A 21,063-nucleotide genomic window follows, 5' to 3' on the forward strand; every position below is an offset into this window, starting at 1 on the left:
ATACTAGCTACTGAAATAGTACTGCAAATGAAAAATGAAAGTTGAGATCATTCACTTTTATTATGAACATCAAACACAGAGCAGTTTCCCTTTTTCTGCTGCAACAAATGAGTTCTACAGAAGTTTAGGCTGAAAATATCTGGAAAAGTTCTTTTTAATATACAACACTTTGATTTCCTCCTAGATCTCATACAAACACTTTTGTGGTTTGGAATCAAGACATCACAGGAACCAGGAACTCAAAGTGTTTTACTGAACAATAACAAAAAGGGCCCCCCTCATTTACTACTGAAGCCATTTTTATCAATTCTCTATTTTTCTCCCCACTTTTATGGCACAAAGTCTGACCCCACCCCCCTATTAAAATTATATGTAGGACCAATATAAGAGAAACATTCAATCTATATCCAACCTTCCCAGGACACACTGTTCCCAGGCCTGCTAGAGTCTTAGAATTCTTAAAGTTCCAAGATTAGAATCAGACAAAAATACAATATTCAATTTAAATTAAATATTTAGTTTTCCCCATCCTACAGTTTGGAACATTATTCTAAACTATGGCGAGTCTTTGCAAAACAAATAAATATATATTCTTTACCCCTAAAGTTTTTTGACAAGATCCTGTAACATGTCCATGAAGCAGAGCTGAAGCCGACAAAGCGTTCTGGCCATGTATTGGCTCCCTGTTTAGGCACATGAGCCCCGTTCCCATAACAACCAGCAGGAAGAGGGCGGGGCTTCAGTGAAATGTCGTGGAAAAAACATTGCATGAATAAGAAATACATAAAAATAAAAGAAGAGAAGCTATTGGTCCTTTTTCTCCGACTCCGAGTCTGTCCCAGCCTCCTCACTTGCCTCTTCCTCATATCTATGGACCAACACAAATAAAGTGTTATTATGACTGCGGGCATCATGTACATATACATGTTTACAGAGAGTTTGAGAGTGCCTGAGGTGGAGGACAAACTCCACAGGATGAAGCAACAACAAGGGCTTAAGCAGAATCACACACAAGATGAGCTAGGCAGGTTAATTCTGATTAAGGTGTGTATACCTGATGGGAGAGGTTATTTACTGCTGAAATTCTAGAAACAGCTACATAAGTCGACACTTCTCACAGGTCGGACAATCGCGCCAAGAACTACTCTACTTTTATTGCAGGTCAAATATTGTTTTTGTATCCAAAAGAACACCCTTTCAGAAATATTAGTTGTTTTTTTTATATGAACAAGTTCAATTGATTCTTTAGAATTGCACATTTACACCTGTATTGTCACTTTTATTTTGGACTGGTTGAGTTATTTGAACTGTACCAAGTGGCCTACCAGCAGGACTGATCGGATAAGACTGAAGTTGATACTTTCTACAGTATATAATTTTCCTCATCAAGGACCTTAAAATGTATCTTATCTTAAATAAATGAAATATATGATTCTATCCTCAGATACATACTGCATTGACTTGGCCTGTTTCTGGTTTTGGTCCGCTCTACAAAGCCACGGGGTTAGGACCAGGTCTACGGCGCTCATACTTTTCCATCGAACTAACAAGGCTTGAAGGAGAGCCACTGACAGAAGGAAAAGAAATGAGGCGAGGAGATGAGGGAAGGAACTCAACTGAGGACTCAAAACTAGTAGAACACAAGGAAGAGAGGGAGGGATGGAAGGACATAAGGAAGAGAAGGACAGGGGATAAAACAAGAAAAGACAGATGAGGAGGAAAGGACACAATGAAGAAAGGGTGGAAAGCACTCAAGGAAGAGAGGAAAGGAAGGACAAGAGAATAAGGAAAAGAAAGAATTACTAATGAGGTGATTAAAAAAACAAACATTTGTTCATGGGATGTCACATCAAAATCTAAAAAGGTCTTTAAGAGTCAAATTGCGCTTGTTCGCATTGTCACAAAAATAAAAGAAAATACCGTAATCTGGACAAAATGGAAATGCTGTGTAAGGTGAGAAATGCGACTTGATATAGTTGGGTTTCAGATTTCTTCTCAAATTCTTTATATTAAACAGAAAGACGGTCAAAATGTGTCTTATGGACCTTAGTAAAAGAAAAATATAAAATCTATCAACTGGACATAAAGTTGTAGGAGTGAAGACGTTTCACAATGCATTCAAGCTGCTTCTTCGCTTCTGGTCGTGGAGAAAGCCCTCTCTGCTTATGGATATCCAAAATGGGCATTCAATAGATCTAAGAGAGCTAAAAATAGGACAACATGGAATCTAAACCTAGCAGGAAAGGTGTAACCCTTACTTACACACCTGGTGTGTCTGAGAAGCTTCAGAGATTTTTCAGACAGTATGAAACTCCAGTCTATTTCAAAACTACAAACACTTTAAGACAGAAACTGGTTCACCCAAAGGACAAAACCCCGAGCCACAAACAAAGCAATGTGGTCTACTCCATGCAGTGTAGTGAAGAGTACGGTGAGTATTACATTTGAGAAACTAAACAGCCACTCAATAAGAGAATGTACCAACACCGTCGCAAGAGCTCCTCTGGACCTCAGTCTGCCGTACATCTCCATCTCAAAGCCACTAAACACTCCTTTGACTAAGATCTGTACCTCACTATCTTCAAAGAAAAGAAATGGTTTGAGAGGGGAGTTTAGAAGCATTTTTTTGTTAGGAAAGAATCCTTCCGTGAACACTTGAACAGCAATGGGGCCTTAATCATCCATCACCCATCTATAACTCCATAGTGCACACTTAGTGAAGCTCAAAAGACCTAGCCTACAAACAGAAATAGCAAAAGCCAAAGTTAAATCTGTGAACTGGACAAAAAGTTGTAGGAGTTAAGACTTTTCACTGCTCATCCAAGCCGCTTCTTCAGTTCTGGTCAGATTACTGGTGGACACTGCCTTATATCTGTCTGAAGGGAGGAGCTATCTACACTGAAACTGTAAACAGCTATTGTTTACAGTTTTGAAATGTAGACTAGGTCTACTAAGCTACACTACGTGTGCACTGTGCCTGAGTCTAAGGATGGCCTTTGGCCTGGGACCTACTTAGCATAATCATTCAGCCTAAATGAGCCTACTGGCTAGCTGTTTTGTTTTTTGTTTGCTTTGGGTCTACGGATGAAGTTATAAATCAGAGTGTATCTCAGGCCCCCATTCCTGTTGAAAGAATGACTGTCTTTCCTAACAAAAATTGTTTCTTTCACCCCCCTCTCAAACCATTTCTTTTCCTCTGGCTAATATCTTTACCTCACTATCTTCAAAGGAGTGGTTAGTAGCTTTGAGATGGCTTTCAGTGTAGTTAGCTCCTCCCTTCAGATAGATATAAGTGTCCACCAGCAATCTAACTAGAACTGAAGAAGTGACTTGGATGAGCAGTGAAACGTCTTCACTCCTGCAACTTTTTTTTTCCAGTTGACAGATTTAACTTTGGCTTTTACTATGGATCAGACCTGGACGACTCAGGGATCACACAGACTAAAAACAGAAACCGTAAACAATAGGTGTTTTCAGTTTCAGAAGTTAGTTCCTCCCTTCAGATAGATAGAAGGCAGGGTCCACCAGTAATCTGACGGGAACTGAAGAAGAAGCTTGGATGAGCAGCAAAATGTCTTCACTCCCGCAACTTTTTGTCCAATTGACAGATTTTATATTTTTCTTTTACTGTGGATCAGATGTGGACGACAGATTACACAGATATCTTACAGACCTTGTTAATGGAGTTGGAATGTTCACATTCCAGGATTATTTAAATGATATACAAACTGCAAAATCTGACGAGAGTAATTTGAGGAACCATAAAAATTCATACATTTTTGCTGTTAATGTGTCATTTTAATAGTCTTACAACTCCAAAATTCTGATGATAATCTGATTTTAACTGTGTATGTAACACTGTCAGAAATAAATTTTTAATCTTTAATTAATTAATCTTGAATTTTAGAGGCTTTCAATTTTGGAACTTTCCGATGAAAATGCCATACAATTGACTGAACCCTGTCCCCTTCTAAGAGAGAGATATATCTGCATTCTGTACATTCTCCTGTCTAAAAAAAACAATCCATTTATTGTCAGAGTGAAATTAAGATTTTACAGTAAAATGGTGAAATCCCCAGATAAGAGGGTTAATGGCAGATCACTCAGAGGCTTAAATGCTGCTGTGAGGACTTACCTGAACATTTCAGTGAGTTCTCCTTTGAGCAAAGCCACAATCACTGGGAACCCCACACAGGCTGGGACCAGGTACAGGAGCGCAGGCTGCAACAGAGAAACCCACACACAGGTTACAACCATTAGAACTGTTAGAACCACACTGGATGTTTTTATAGGGGGGTGCTTAACATCATGGAATCATTCACAATTCACTCACATTTACAAAACTACATTCTAGTGTCCTCAGACACTGGAGATAAGTCGGGTGCAGAGCCCAAAGACCAGGGGTGGTAGAGAAGCCAAAAATTTTTCTCAAGTAAGAGAAATATTTCTTCAAAAAAGTAGTACTCGAGTGAAGTAGAAGTGCAAAGTAGTAGTCCAAGAAACTATTAGAGTAAAAAGTATTTGGGAAAACAACTCAGAAACAACTCTATATCTAACAACTCACAAAATCAGAAACAAACTAAGAAACTAAATCATATCTGAAAGTAAGCGAAAGAAAAACAAATGTTCAAATCACTGAATATTGTCAACTTAAAGCTTTTGTCACTTGTAAACAGGAAATTGTCATCATGCCATATTTTCCAAAGGTTTTTTGAGGGTTTTCGAGAGCTACTGGGCGGATAATTGTCATACAAATCTGACACTTCCAAGGACACATCAGTCAATAGCAGAGCAATTAGAGAGAGATTAAACTCCATATCATATCATTAGTGGGCGAGCCCCAGTGTCTCAATAGTAATTATTATGACAAAACACAGAACTCACCTGAGCATGTTTGAATGTGTGCATGATGAAGATAGTTAGAACCAATCCAAAGATGTATGCCACAAAACTGGTGTAGAAGTACGTCCGAGTGTTCTTCTTCAGACTGGACAAAAAACAACACCCAAATATCAACATTTATCCATCCTGAACCTGAGGATATCCATCTAAACCTCGTCCAACCAGAGAATATTACCTGACGTCAAAGCGCAGCAAAAGAGCAATGAAAATTCCTGGAATCACAATGTCGCCTAAACCCAACATTGCAAAGTTACTGGCTCCAAGTCCCTTCTCCAACAGGTCCTGAGGGAACACCACTGAAATACACAAAAAAATACATTCCCATTTAGTATTTACAGAGTTTTAAATCCGGGTTTAAATCTGTATCCAGGACCATGTAGTACTGACAATACTAAAGACTGCAATTACTAACTTTTAGAATTCCCATTATGTTCAGAGTGGAGAAGATTGTGAAGGATTCTCCAATGCTCTACAGTACAGTACCTCTTAGTACATAAACTGGGTTAAAGTAGAAGTGACCAAAAGTTCTCTTACTAGCATTAAAATTCTACACAATCTACACACTACACATACTCCCACAGGACACATTGGTCCTGGGGGCAGTTCAGCAGGTGCGCAGCTTGTTCAATGTCCATTATGTGAAAATATTCCAGTAATAATTAGTTTGGAGAATAACCATGTAAAAAGACACTCACATTTGATGGGAGCTTCAAAGGACTTAGCCACAGTCACCATCACATTTGTCCCAAACACCTGAAAAACAAGTCTCAGGCTTAGTTCAAGGTCTATATCAGTCTAGACCAGACATGCGAAAAGTACGGCCTGGGGGCCACATTCGGCCCTTTGGTCTTATTAATCCGGCCCGCCAAACGTGACCAAATTACATTAAAATAGGTAAGGGTAAACCTTGTTGTGTTTATTTAACTGAAATGTAATAAATTAATTATTCATTTGTACAATGAGCCTTGAATATTCATGCTTTGCTACATGTTACAGGCCAAATCTCTAATGAGGCGTGTGTGTATTTATATATATACAATTTTGGAACCTATTATGGCCCATGTGTCAAAAAGGTTGCCCACCCCTGGTGTAGACACACATAAAGAGGTAATGAATCATTGTAAAAATCACTGTAGGGTGATTGTTAAACGTATATGCCACTTTTCTTGTCACACTGCAAAAGAACACTTACCCAGAAAACGTCATAGACAAACAGTCCCCCCAGCAGGATGCAGCCTGTACTGACGTTGTTGAGGTGCAGCAGCTCGACTCCGTTCAAGGCAAATGCCAAACCAAAGAGGTTATTGGCTATCCAGTGCTGTGACATCACAAAAGAGCAGAAAGTTGATTGGCGCCATGATAGGGAGATTTCATAACATGCAAGTTTAAAGATGCACTATGTAACTTTCTGGTGAAGTGTAAGCCATCTGATTGTCTCCACGGACATGTTGCTGCTTTAAAAGAAATGTTCAGCCATATGGTGTTAAACTTCATCATCAAGCATTTAATCAAATAAAGTTGTTTTTCATTGCGCAAAAAACTTTACTGTGAATGGGGTCACGTAACCATAGATCCGACCTGTAACTTGTGAGGGCACATGTTTGTCACCTGGAGATAGATGTGGTTATTGTCAAACTGTGGAACATTCCAGGCAAGGCAATAACATCTCCATGGAAATGGCACCATCCCCAGAAAAGTTACATAGTGCACCTTTAAAGCACTTAACATATTTGGAATGGATGTGTTGTTCAAATAAATTAATATAATTAAGTACCTTCTTGAGCAGGTACCACACCCCAACCACAGAACTGAGCAGTAGACACACCAAAGTCTTGGTGTCAAATTCATAATTCAGGATCTCTGGAACAAAAACATGACCGTTATGTTTTGGTTTTTTTTCCTCCATGGGTGCTCTGTTTAAAACACAACACTGTACAAGCAAAAAAAAAAAACAAAACAAGTATATAAGTCTATATAAAACATTAAAAAAGATGCAGGTATAAAAGTTTGTTACCAGATAATTAAATTGCGACTGTGTCACCAAAATATCCAGCTTTGCTTTTCCTTGGAGTGTATACCATTTTTGTGAAGCAAAACAAACAGCAAACAGCTAAAAGTCCTCTTTACCATCTCAGTTTTGGTAGCAGTTTTTGAAGTAGTCCCTTATAGATACATTTCATACAGTGCTGCTGTCTTCTAATAGACAGTGACGATCAACCCACTTTTTCATAGAGAACACAGTGATGGTAATAAAACAAAGCCCAGACTGAAATAGTGGATCCAGCAGTTTCAAAGCAGAGGCCGAGGTCTGCATGTACAACATCCTCATAATCCAGTGTGGAAAGAAAGGTTTCTTGCACCATATCTTTTCTGTAATTTATTGTTTGTTTCTGTAATAAAATTATAATTTTGATTTGAAACTGTTACATAATTGAGTTATGTTTTTTAGGGGATTTTTATCAAGTCAAAACCCAAGCTATTTGTAAATGTTGACTCTTTCAATCGATGTACCATTTTGTCTGTAAAGATTTGTAACTTGCACGCTACTTTGATTTTTTTTTTTTTTTTTTGTAAAAAACATTTTAGTTTTAGTTTGCATTCAATGACTTGGTTAAATCTGCTGATCTGCTTGTTGCAGCTTTTAAAGTGCCTGATCAGCCATGGGAACATTTACAATTCTATGCAGATGACACTGTTTTGTATGAATGTGGCTTTGTCTTAAATTGTAACCAATGGAATTAATAAAAAATAGGAAAAGTAGTGGGCCAAAAAACTTCAGCCTTGGGACACTCCTTTACTTAAAGTTAGACAACTTCATTTAAATCCATTGGCTACTACTGCCTGGGTTCTGTATGAAAGATCATTTTGGGATGAATTACATGAAGCATTGTCAAATCCAATATGACCCATCACCTTTACACATGCCTCTTTTTCTATCTATATTAATATATATTATAATCATATCATTCCAGCACTCACCCTCTTTGTTTTCTCCTGTGCCTTGGGTGAACAGAAGCTGGTATGGTTTGTTTGGGAAAGAAGCCGGAAAAACCGAAGCGATCAACGGGCTGAAAGTGTAGAGAGAGTAGATTAAAATATTTACTGATGAATACAACTATAACGCTTTCTTGCAGCATTTTAAGTTCTGCTTTTACCGGATAGAGATAATTCAATTTCCAAGTTAGTACTTAGTTGTAATTTGCTGCAGCCAGGTACTAACCTAATGGTGTGAGACAGAGCAAGGACTCCCAGGACAAAGAAGTACAGTGACAGGAGCAGGTTGATATACTCCTGAGAGAACAGCTGAAATGGAAAAGAAAATATATAATATTAAGTAGGGCTGTGCAATTAAAAATGCTAATCATTGACACTTAAACACATTTTAATCAAGGTCAAGTCATTTTTAAGTGTCAATGATTAGCATGGGGCTTTTTAGGTCTACAGACAATCCTCTGTTCCAACCCAAATGCTTTTACTGAGAGAGTAAATTTGACAATTCTTTTTGTTTAATGATCTGCATGTACAATATTGATCTGCATTGTTTATATTCAGGGAATTAATCTTGGATGACATTTGTATTAGTTTTTAACCAGACAAAATAAGCTTGAATCAAAAGTGTCAATATGAATCAAGAATCAATATGAGGGAGAAAAAAAAAGGTGTGTGTGTGTGGGGGTGGGGGTGTGTGTGGGTGTGTATGTATGTATGTATGTATATATATTGTAGATATAACATACATACATCAGCCATCATTGTTATTTGGTCTAGGTTTTAGAATGATGGAAAATGGACCCCTGCCATGGCTTTTAACAACTTAAAGCATAATACTGTATTTTTTAAATGTGAAAAATGTTGTATATACCAGGGATTTGGAAACCATGAATACCTTAACATTTCTTGTTAATAGGCTACAGCAGTGATGTCACATACAATAAAAAGTTATCTCTTCAACAAATTTAGAATTTGTGAAAGAAAATATTTAACAAAGAATAAGCTTTGAGAAAGCAGGTTTATAAACTGACATCTAACTGCATTAGATGGTATACATGTGGATGCATCCCAAGTCAGAAATGATTCAAGATATATTTTGACCTGTGACACTCAACCTTTCCCATTCTGTTCAGCCCTGAACCTGTGAACTTGTATGTGACCACTGCAGTTGGTATGGTGAAACACACAGGTATGAGTAACCCTTGCTATATTTAGTAGTAGTAATGAGAATATGTTGATTCGTACCTTAAAGAACAGGTAGAGTCCAAAGAGTGTACCGCTGGCAATGATGGGGAATCGTGCTGCGTCTCGACTCGTAATGGTCTCTGGCATTTCCCCTCCATTCTGTCAAAAAAAAAAAGAAAACTACAAGTTTCCTCCAATTTGTCAAAGCAAAGTAATCATTTTTTTCCCCCTCTTATACAATTCTCCATCTCAGAGCAAATGTCTGACCCCAGCAATATGGGGAATGTTCAACTTTAAAAGCACATTTTTCTATAAGCCACACTAGGCCACACTCCATTGGACATCCATCATTCTTCAAAATGGAATTAAAGATTTTGATCTGAACTTGGTAAAACAATTCCCATTTAATGCATCCACTATTGGCAGACAAGAACAGGAAGCTACATGTGTTGTGACTCTAGAAAAGCACATCTTTCTCTGGGACCTCGTCAGGGGTAGTGCTGTAATCGACTGAAGAAATCCATGGTCGAGTAAACACATGTCCTGCTGATTGATTAGTTGTCTAAAAAGGGGGCGTGACAAAACTTCTCAAAACTATTACGCACCTCTATGTATCTGACTGCGCTCACAAGACCATACCTGTATGGAAGTTCATGCAAAAACAATTACAGAAAAAATATACTAGGAAACAAAGACGGCTCAAACTTGTGAATCATGAGTTTAATCTGCCTTTTTACATATAAATAACAAAAATACAAAATCTTCAGCATTTCTTCTTTCTGTCCCATATAAATCCTTATTATCAAAATTTAATGATAAGTCACCATTAACCAATTCATTATCTAAATGACTAGGCCTAAAGGCCTAGAGTCACAGTCAGGGGAATGATACATGAAGCCCATATTCACAGCTGAAGCACTAGAGATAGTCAGCCTGGCCAATCAAATCATATCCTGTGTATAGAAACCTTTGCTCTTGCAAGGCTAGAGGTTAGTCAGGTCTTGGGCTCAGTTTCCAACAACAACACAAAGTTGTACAGGAACAATATTAGTGGAGGAATAACTGTATATCCATTCTTAAAGTTAGAGTAAATCCATGCTCCACTAAACAAACTGGCTGCATAAACTGTGACTGTATACTAGTGAGTGGGTTAGGACTGCACGCTCTGCCTCAGGCCCAAATAGGTTTCAACTGCACATTCAGAGGACTCTGCATCTTCTCTGTACTCACTCTGAAGCCTTGGTCCTCCTTCTGCTCCTCACCACACCACTAAAGTAGCACAAAAATACAGAACAGGACAGATGACAGAGAGAGACAAGGAGAGCATATCAGAAAGGATGACATTTACTGAACTTTCCCTGCTTTATTTCTTGGGAAACTTTGCATCTGAAAATATTTCTATTACCAGTGAACAGAGTCTCTTGACTCTGTTCACCCTTTGTGGATGGAAATCAGAATTCAGCTTAGAGAGAGCATACAGTCGGTCTCTGCAGGGCTATAACATCAAGTAGTTTTGATAAATTGGTGTCAGTCACAGAGCGAAAGCAGGGCCAAGCGCATCAGTAGGCTGCAGATGAAGCTACACATGGGTCATTTGCGGGAGTTCATACAGAACACCGTGTTCTCCGAAAGACACCCACCTTCCTAAACCTGCTGCCCCAACGAATAGCAGCATTTTGACCCCACGGCTTTGTTTTGTCCCGGATGCGGTCACATTTCACCCATCTGGACCTAAGAGCGCCAGAATGCCACAGACACGTAGCCAACAGGAGGCCAGGGAAACCCACGTGACGTTTCATAAAAACATTATGCTCCGCTGAAATCGGCACCATTGAATCAAAAGCCGGAACAAAAGCCGCGTGCCGGGCTCCGTAGGGCTCCACTCCGCTTGTTTGTGGGCCGTGTTAAAACACGCTTCAACAACATAAACATAACGTTAAACGTTAGCTAGATAGATATACCAGCGCCAGCTGTTTCCGCACACATACAGGCGACATGTTAACATGTTCACAGCCGCAAAGTTCCACACATGAGGACAGAGGCGGGCATTTGTCGTCTGTTGCTGCCCTATAAGCCGGGGCCTCTCTAAAAAGCTTACCTTGGACTTGGAACAGCGCACGGAGCGCAGGGCACCGAAGAAGATGGGCAACAGGGCCATGAAGAGCAGGCTGCCGTAGGCCAGCGCCGTACCCTCTGGTGTGGCTGTGAACCGGACTGTGGCGTTGAGTGCATCGCTGCCATTACCAGCGCTGGAGTTCAGGGCCTCGGGGAGAGACTCTGGGACTGACTCGGGCACGGGTTCGGCAGAAGACATGGTTCCGCTTCATTCATCCACTGAAGAATGCTATGAACGCGCACTTGCAGCGTGCACGGCGCCGTAAAGCCACGTTTCCTTACGGCTCAGAGATACGTTTGGAGCGAGAACAGGAGGTCTCACTCTGAGCAAGAGCACAGGCAACAAACTGCGGCTGTAGATCCATGCTGTCCCGCAGCAGAATCTGCCATTAGTGTCATCACAGGTCTACAGCCTGCTTAAAACTAAGACCAAGATAGTTACCTAGTCAGCCATAGAAATACGAGGTTTTTCATAAGTTTGTTTTGAAAAGAATGAGAAGTATTTTTGCCCTGCCTAGTTATACCTCTGTCTTAACAGACATATCTCTGCAAAATCACTTATTCGTGTGTTTGGTCATCACCCAACACAGCGCCATCCTCTGGTCATGAGTGTGATCGGCTCTTCTGACCACATGGGGGCGCTTAATGGCCGATTTACCCATAGAGCAGGCTACCTCAATACTATGAATGTTATATACTTCGGTTTGGGTCCCGATGGATTTAATTATAATGCTTTAGTTCAATTATGGTACACAAAAACATACAAATTCATACTACAAAATCTTACAATTTATCTCATCAATCATTTAACTGATAAAACACAAAAATACACTAAAACATTGTCATTCGCTCATATTGAAGTTCCTATTTAATACGACCCCATTCAAGAATCAGAGAGTATTTCCATTTCCTTTGGCAGTTGTTCGCATAATGGGGCCTAATGCTCCAAGTGGGACTATAACCTTAAACTCAGTACACCACCCATGTCCAATAGGACTTGACATGGGAAACAAATTAATGCTCCTTGAACTAAATAATAAAGTCTTCTGGTACAGGTTTGATTGCTGTGTGCTTGGTGTCTGCTTATTTTTATTATATCTATCTATCTATCTATCTATCTATCTATCTATCTATCTATCTATCTATCTATCTATCTATCTATCTATCTATCTATCTATCTATCTATCTATCTATCTATCTATCTATCTATCTATCTATCTCTATCTATATCTATCTATATCTATCTATATATGTGTTTGGATTTTGGGGCACAATTTAAAACACAAACGTGGTATAATCTGGACTGTTTCATTAATAAAGGCTACTTCAAGAACATGCTGAGAAATGAATAAGAATATTTTACTAAAATCAAATCCATTAAAAGATGGTCAAATACATATGTACAGTGTAACACAAACAAACACATTTGCTTTGATCCTGAGAATGTTTTGTAAAAAAAAAACCAATGCAACAATCACAAAAATATTTATGAATTGTATATTGAAATGGGAATAGATGTGCCATAAAACTCAAGTTGAAGAAAAATTAAGAAAGTTACAAGTAAAAACAAGATTACCGGTAAGTATAAGTATAAAAGTATGAGGTTAAGGTACTTTTTTTTGTTTTGAAAAAGCATTGGATACAGTTCGTAGGCTGTATGGCATGGGAGTAAATTACTTGACAGCAATCAGAAAGTCACTACTGCTTTGTTTGGTTGTTGTAAAACACACTTTTAGAATGAATGTATCTCGTTGATAAATTCATGAAACTCCCATAGTATTAAGCCAGGGGATGTCACAGGTCTAACAAAAAGTGGAGGCTCAGTAGCAGGAAGTAGAGGGATTGAGTCTGCAGCAGTGACATCACAGAACTCTTCAACTCGACCTCCAATGGAAAGTGGTCGCTCACCTCCACCAACTGTGATCAAAACACAGAAGCCAATAAGAACACAGAAACAGGACAAGAGGCAATCAAACTGGATGGATTGTGTTGTACAATTAGCTTTGACTTGTGGAAATACTTGCATAGCACTGTCCAAATGGAAATGGCTTTCTCTGTTTAGTGAGCATGAATAGACCAAGTGTCTGGAAACCTGCCTCTATCCTCCATGGTTCTCTCTCCTCAGTGCCCGAAACAGGCACTTTTTACCAAAACATCCATGTGGCCTGAATGTGGCTCTAATCAAGCTCAAAAAGATTTGGATCTTACCCGTCTCGACTGGATTTTAAAATTCTTGATGGGGTTGAAGACTTTGGCTGAGAAAGGCTTAATCTGCTTCAGGAAAGACGTTCCATAAACGACCATTCTGCAAAACACAACCAGGAACTTCAGAAACATTAATTTTTTATAACTTCATATTAGAGATTCTAATGCCTTGGCAGAACACTTGAACCAGAGGTTAGTCATTCTCTATTAGCAAAATTGGCTTGAAGTTAAATGCAAGTCTATTTTCCACAGAGTTTAGTTGATACAATTATTTTTACAGTGATTCTAAATTAGATTGATCTGTCATTGCGGCAGTGGTGCTTACCTGTCATAGGGGCAATGGGTCTGGTCGGTCACCGTGGTGTCGATTCGATCTGTTATTAGCCAGGAGAAGCTGGTGTTGGAGAAGAGCCGAATGTCCTTTTTGTCGGAGCGAGTCATGTAAGCACAGCCAGCATGGAAGTCCCCTAGGAACATCACATTCTGTAAAAAAACAATACGTTAATAATAAATTCTTCATTAAAAACAATATGTATTCTTGTTAATTATACAAGTAAAATTTAAATTACGAATATGATAACTTTTATATTTGAATTCATTGTAAAAACACAAAAAGCAGCTTCCAGTTTAAAATAGCATAAAAGCATTGATTAAAAAAAAAAAAAAGCAAAGATTTTGTAGACTATATTATGCCTCCCTTACAAATTATTTAAATCATTATTCATATTAATTTTAACATGTGGTAATACAGGAAGTGCTACCAGTGTTTTTAAACCTTCACTAGAATCATTTGGATAATATCAGCCCAGGAATTGCCCATTTCTACTGAACAAAAGCTAAAAAGGTAGTAGTTTCTTGAAAACTACTGCTTAATGACATCATAGGGTGGAACTGAGTACTTTGAGCTTGGGAGATGTAGATGGACTAATAATAAAGTGTTACGCAAACATGTGTGAATGAAACAAAACACAACTCTTGGTATGTTTTTGATGAGGTAACAACGTTCTAACATGGCTTAATGCTCACAAGAGTCAACTCTGTGTAACCCTTTACAGAATAACTTCTCAAGAGTTGAAGACCAGTCAAATGTCAATTTATCAGCCTAGGACAAGTACAGGGCCTGTACAAGACCATTACAGGAGGACTGCAAAACCTTTCAGCTGAACCAGGCACTGACCGTGTTGTTCCACATTTTGACCACCTCGAGAAACACATCATAGAGTTTGTCCATTTCCTGAACAGCTTGGGTCGGTTCTGAGTGCAGTGGGATCAGGACAAACTCTGGCTCCACTGGAAAAACAAAAACATTTGTTAAAAGACCACTGAAGATGAGCCCTGATCGCAGCAAAGAGCAGTGAGAAGAGGAGAAAAGTGAGAAACTGAGACAATTAATCAGTTGAGAGATGTCTGTCAGAATGTTAATGATTAGTTGTCTGTAACTCACATGTCGTGTTGCTGTGGAAGTGCACAGCAAATGGTGGCCGGACAAAGTTGGAGCTCTGGTGTTGGTGTTGTCCAATGAGAGAAACAGTCTGTGTTCTGATGATGAGAGCAGCAAATGAGTCACTGTCACTTTTCTGTCCATCTGTTATGTTTTTGATTAATGATTCTGTTCAGTTAAGTGTCTTTCTAACCCATACAGTTTATGTTCTAACTTCTTTATAAAGCTGAGGTGTCCTACTCACTGAGAGAAGTGGGGGGTGGAGCTCCACTACCTTCACTTCCCTTGGGGATTAAAACCCTAACCCAGATGTTCATGTTTTAACCATGTAACTTATAAAACAATAGAGGGCAATCTATTGGGAATAGTAGTCTGAAAACATATTTACCGGTAGTTACAGAATACTGAATACCTAAATCATAATTTGTAACGTATTTCGTTACATGGGCCAATCAGAGTACTGTATTCTGAATACTCTGAATACTTTTACACTGAGTTGCATTATATTACAGTGTAAAACATATAATAAATAATTACAATTACCTTTATTTGCACAGTTTGTTATGCATTAATTTATGCTCAGTTAAAGGCTGTGGCCAGAGTACTGTCCTGAACTCACCTGTAGATAAAAGTGTAGTGCTGGAGGTCTTTAGGGTCTTTTCCCAAAGCTTCACTGGACACAGACTCATATTTGAACTTCCCTAAATACCTATAAAACAAGATTTTAAAAAACTGTCTCATAAGACTTAATCACATTTTAAACGTAAATGTCTAAAAATGGCTGTTACAATTGATTTTCAATGAGACTGAGGACCGTTTTAAACATGGTTCCATCTTTATGGAAAATATATTGTGTTTTTTTTTCGGGGATATTTAGTATTAAACTATAACATATGCAAATCAGTACCCACTCTAAACCATTTAATAAGTCACTTCTAGAGCCTGTTCAAACTTCAGTCTGTTCAAACTACAGTCTAGTCCCGACTTGGTTTGTTACTGTTCTAGTCCTGGTTTCGTTCTATCTGGTCCAGATATAGTTCTCAATTTTTATATGGTGCATGTGCAAGTGTGAATGCAATCTTAAACCCAACATGTATGACTCGGAGTCTTTGTCAATGAAGTTTAAAGTCACAAAAACTACTCTGGACTACCTGCTTCCTGTTAAGACAAAGAACTTAAAACATGTATTGAATCATTTTACACAACCAAGACCAGACCAGGACCAAGCCCAGTTTGGCTTGGTTGTGGTTTAGTCCTGGTTAGGGTCAAAGTGTGAGGTCTTACCCGATGACATTCGCAGCATAGAAAACACATAACAAACTTTTACATTATGCTCAGAGAAAAAGAAAAACTGGGTAATGAGGTTAGGTTGGGTAATGAGGTTAGGTTGGGTGGAACTATTTTGTCAAGATTAATCAACTATACAAATTATTGTACTGATGCACACAGGGTTAGACTGTTGAGGTACAGTAGATTAGTAATATGGGTCAGTGGTTCCCAACCTTTATTGTCTGGTATGCATTTTTTTCTGAGGTCCTACTCAAATCCATTATGAATATTTGGTTAAATAAATATTGTGACAATGATGTTTTGATTTAATATGAAATCCCTGCTAAGCATTTGAATTCTGTTAAATGTTAATGAAGACCTGGTTGAGAAACACTACTACACCCACATAAGGATTTGATGTTTTGTTGTATTTTATGCAGTCCAAGTATAAAAAGCAGCAATACCACCAGTAAGTAAAACAGCTCCAAACAATGATACTGTAGCAAGCACTAGTGTAAGCATTAGTGGAAACATGAGCTATATTCTGCATTCCAGTTCTCTCAGATCAAAATTCAAACAATTGAAAAGATGAACAGTTATGACAAAACAAACAAATAAAAGATTATGAGAATAGCAAAAATAGACACAATGTGATCAAATGAATGAATTAAACTGGAAGGCAAATGTATAAAGATTAGAGACATCAGTAGATGCAAGGCTGGATGCAACATCATGGCATGGTTTGTGCCAGCGAGGCTGCTCAGTGTGACATCATCACAACTTGCTTGGGTCCAAACATTGTCTGTCCCAGTACAGTCATGACGTAACTTAACAGTCCCATAGAAACAACTGATGTCTGTTGATAAAGGCAGTTTTGTGATTAAAACTGTCTTTATTTTCAAAAAAAAAAAAAAAAAGAAATTACAAACCTGTAATTTTCACTGTGAAAAACAAAAATTCAGGATATTACCAGTTGCTATTCTATCACCACTGCCCCAAACTCTGCAGGAACACAGCAACCATGACTGACTTCCACTACAGCATTGCAGACTCATTAATACAAATGGCATATATAAAAGTACTGCATCACTTAATATAGTGATATTCATAAAACTCAATTTGTGTTATCCTACAGCCCAATGCCCCTTTCTGCGAAGAATTGTCACAAACCATTTTAGGACGAACTCTAACTTAAGGAGGCACTGATTGGTTAGTATCTGTCTCAGGGTATGGTCTCTATACTGAGTAGGCATGGTTTTGTGTTAAGCTGTGTTCTTTAATACCTGTCTGAGTACCTGTTGAGAGATTTAAGCAGTGTCCTTACTGCAGCGGGATCTTGAACGTGCAGCAACAGTGAGATGTCACAGCGTGAGAAGACCTACAGAAAGAAAAACACACACACAATTATCTCACAATACACCAACCTATCTCTAGTACTGTACAAGTACAAGAATCTGACCTCACTAATACATCAAAGATTCTACCCCCTCACTCACACATCACACTTTCTGTCCCCTCGCTGACACATCACGCGTTCTACCCCCCTCACTGACACATCATATGTTCTACCCCTTCACTGACATGTCACACGTTCTATCCCCTCAATGACACGTCACACATTCTATCCCCTGAATGACAAATCACACGTGCTACCCCCCTCAATGACACATCACATGTTCTAGCCCTTCACTGACACGTCACACGTTCTATCCCCTGAATGACACATCACATGTTCTACCCCCTCACTGACACATCACATGTTCTACCCCTTCACTGACATGTCACACGTTCTATCCCCTAAATGACACATCACATGTTCTATCTCCTCAATGACACACATTCTACCCCATTCACTGTTGTGTGTTCTACTACCCTCTCACAGACACATCACAGGTTCTACTACTGCCCCTCACTGACATGTCATGCGTTCTACTCCTTCACTCATATGTCACATTTTACCCTCACTGACATCAGTTCAACTTCATTCACTAACGCGCATTCTACTATCACCTCATTGATGTGCATTCTACTACCCCCCCGTCACTGACACATCATGCCCTCTAGCCCCACACTGACATCTTCTAGCTCTTCACTGACATGTCACAGGTTCTACCCCATTCACTGACGCGCGTTCTACTACCCCACCCTCAGTGACGCGCGTTCTACTCCCTCACTGACACACTTTTTACCCACCGGCAAATGTTCTTCCCCTAACTGACACACCACAGGTTCCACCTCCCTAACTGGCACATGTTCTACCCCCTCACTGGCACATCACGTGTTCTATTCCGTCACTACCACATCATGCATTCTACCCCCATGCAGTCTATCCTCTTACTGACTCACCTTCTACCTCCTCAGTTACACTGGTTCTACCCCCTCACTGATGCATCACAAGTTCTACCCTCTCACTGACACATCACAGGTTCCATCCCCTCATTGGGATACATACCCGTGTCAGGGTGTGGATGACCCTATAGTTTGAGGATTTGGCTTTATTGAACTTTGGGATGTTGTAGGAGCATATTTTGAATGAGTCCAAGCCTGAGAGGAACAGCATCACCACCAGGAACAAACTGGTTAATGCAGTGGACGTACGCAACATTTTATCTGGAACACAAACAGAAATCAAACCTTCACTTCAGAGAATTTAAGCTAAACCTGCTACAGACTTCACAGAGCTCATGGGGTCCAAAAGGCAAGTCTGAATGCGTCTCGAACCAGTTTCCCGGGATTCAGTTTTTTGATTTCTTGTTGCATCTTAGCTGTTTACTGTTATTGGTTTTACCAGGGACAGACAAGGTGACTAATAGCGGGTGGGACTTAAAACGGTGGAGGAAGTTACATATAGTAATTCATAATTTGTGATTGAAGTGAATTCTGAGAAGTGAAGCACTAATAAATACCAAGTAATGCATTGTAGTCAAGGTACTGTAAAATAACAAAACAAGAGGCTGTTTACATGTTTGTTGTCTTTGTCACTGCTTTATTGTCAGACTGTTTGTCTTTTTGAAGCCCTGTAGGACTGCTGTTGTTGGGCATTTTGCCTGATGAACGCCTAGCTGTCAAAACGTTTCTCCACTGTAAATAAAAGTTCACCTTTTGCAAGACAGTGCAGCAATTTCTTTACTCTGTAATAATAGGCAATCACTAAAAAGCTTACTTTCTTTTGATAAAGAAGCAACAACATTTTACTTTAATTTATTTCATTTTTAAATGAAGGTGAAGACACACAGCCCATCACAACTTTCATCAAGCTTGGAGCTGGCACAATACTGACACCAATGTCAACGCACTACCCTTTCAGCACAGCAACTAATGAGAACATGCTACATATTAGGGGCCTAATTGATGTATGTTATAGCTACTCACAATAAAAGAATATTGAACTTATGACACAAAAAGTAAATAGTAAAGTAAATAATAAAAAAGATGTTATAAGATGTATTAGATGTTAATTACTCAGATTAGGTGTTAATGTACAATACAACATTCCCCATTAGAGTGCATAGAAAGTCAACAACATTAATATGTGATAGGCCTACACTTAGCATCTTCTACCAGGCATGGCCATAGAATTGGGACAAACATCTACATAAGCCTGAAGTTGTCCACTCAAAGCATCAGTAGCAGAGAGTGATTACACTCCCTCACTCCATACATTTCTGATGTTCAATAAGAAATGTGTGAAATAGGAGACGGGACTGGAACAGGAAGTGTCCTAGTCTTGTAAGCAAGTTGACGCAGGTGAGTCAACTGGTTTAGGTGGTTCTATTTTATACAGGCTCTTAAACAGAAAGAGGAGCCAACATCTGGCATACTGCACACATTATAACCACACGAAGGGCATTTAGTAATGCTATAGAATATAAGAAATAAAAATATATACTGCACACAAAAAGACACCACTTGGTTCAGCAAAACTGGGACCTTCTGTTGTGAATTGCTAACCACAGTTATTTGTATTTTTTTTTTACTCCATCTGGGGGTATAGCATCATCACATTTTTGAATCTGAAAACCATCAATACTGATCAGCTCCGCCAAACAACAAGTGTTACTCATTCAGTAAAACTTTAGCATGTTTTTGTAAGTCTATTTCACTAAGCCTACTGCAGCCAGTGTTAGGCTACTTAATTAGCTATAGCCTACTCTGCAGATTGTCCTGTTCAAATAAAGACAAAAACCGGATTAAAATAGATCTAAAACTGGTATATCCAGGAATGAAAACAAACCAAGTGTTTTACCTGAACTCCGTGGGTCTCACTTCCTCAGATAGGCCCGGCTGATCTCCCTTACACTCTTGTTTTTGCGGTAGGCAGACTACAAGTGTTTGTAGCTACACTGTCAACCTGCAGTACTTCTGTTATAGTTCCTCTGTATCTAGTTCATTGTTTATTTAGCCAAAGTTTCTCGATTACCGCTGGTTTTGGGCGTAGGACAGGTTTGTGACAGAGCTGGTTGGACAAGGCCACGCCTACTGCCCTCACCTTTTCACAGGTGGCTCCCTCCCCCATCTTCCGGATCCCTCCTAAGGTGCGTCTGAAGCTTATGGATTTATGATTGTAAGCGTCCTCAATAGTTTCCTTTAACAATTGCACACATTTTTATGCAGGTGCTTTTCCTCATAGGCCTTGATCATTTTTGTTAGCTCAAACCTTATCAAAAGATGCCCGGGTATTTCCCATTCTCCATTTGGTTTGATCATTTTAAGCTCTCTCCTGCCCTCTGCTGTTTGAGCTTGAAACTGCAGTCGTTTTGTGTCTGTCAGTGTTAAAAAGGCACCTGAATTCTTAACTTGAGTTGGCTACATTTTAGATGGTCTTCTAGGCTTCTTAAACTTTAATTAGCCTAAGTACATTTAACAGTGGGATATTTTTACTCTTGCTTCACTGTAGGCTATTTGAGAGCAGTTTTTATTATTTATTTATTTATAAATTGGACTTAAGTAGGCTA

At 39.1% G+C, this 21,063-nt stretch overlaps 2 protein-coding genes across 6 annotated transcripts; both read right to left on the bottom strand.

The window, feature by feature from the left end:
• Positions 1–41: 41 nt before the first annotated feature.
• Positions 42–11,487, bottom strand: hm13 (histocompatibility (minor) 13). Of its 2 annotated transcripts, XM_055223111.1 has the most exons (12): positions 11,177–11,481; positions 10,309–10,347; positions 9,139–9,237; positions 8,123–8,205; positions 7,882–7,970; positions 6,677–6,762; positions 6,095–6,220; positions 5,598–5,655; positions 5,078–5,198; positions 4,885–4,987; positions 4,136–4,221; positions 42–868 (listed from the first exon to the last, which is right to left on the bottom strand). In XM_055223111.1, the coding sequence occupies exons 1-12, from the start codon at positions 11,390–11,392 to the stop codon at positions 805–807; spliced, it is 1,170 nt and encodes a 389-aa protein (XP_055079086.1). In that variant the 5' UTR covers positions 11,393–11,481; the 3' UTR covers positions 42–804. The 2 variants fall into 2 exon arrangements, with proteins under 2 accessions (XP_055079086.1, XP_033825699.1); XM_033969808.2 differs by lacking the exon at positions 10,309–10,347 and having other exon boundaries at positions 11,177–11,487.
• Positions 11,488–12,530: 1,043 nt separating this feature from the next.
• LOC117373457 (deoxyribonuclease-1-like 2) lies at positions 12,531–20,595 on the bottom strand. 4 transcript variants are annotated; one of them, XM_055222957.1, is made up of 10 exons: positions 20,355–20,580; positions 18,561–18,718; positions 17,392–17,486; positions 17,038–17,049; positions 15,459–15,548; positions 14,843–14,937; positions 14,576–14,688; positions 13,724–13,881; positions 13,402–13,498; positions 12,533–13,110 (listed from the first exon to the last, which is right to left on the bottom strand). In XM_055222957.1, the coding sequence occupies exons 2-10, from the start codon at positions 18,711–18,713 to the stop codon at positions 12,988–12,990; spliced, it is 936 nt and encodes a 311-aa protein (XP_055078932.1). In that variant the 5' UTR covers positions 18,714–18,718; positions 20,355–20,580; the 3' UTR covers positions 12,533–12,987. The 4 variants fall into 4 exon arrangements, with proteins under 4 accessions (XP_033825382.1, XP_033825380.1, XP_055078932.1 ...); XM_033969490.2 differs by having other exon boundaries at positions 12,680–13,110; positions 17,404–17,486; XM_033969491.2 differs by lacking the exon at positions 17,038–17,049 and having other exon boundaries at positions 12,531–13,110; positions 17,404–17,486; positions 20,355–20,595.
• Between the last annotated feature and the right edge of the window lie 468 nt (positions 20,596–21,063).

Source organism: Periophthalmus magnuspinnatus, chromosome 7 (assembly GCF_009829125.3).
Source record: "Periophthalmus magnuspinnatus isolate fPerMag1 chromosome 7, fPerMag1.2.pri, whole genome shotgun sequence".
Lineage (NCBI taxonomy): Eukaryota > Metazoa > Chordata > Actinopteri > Gobiiformes > Gobiidae > Periophthalmus > Periophthalmus magnuspinnatus.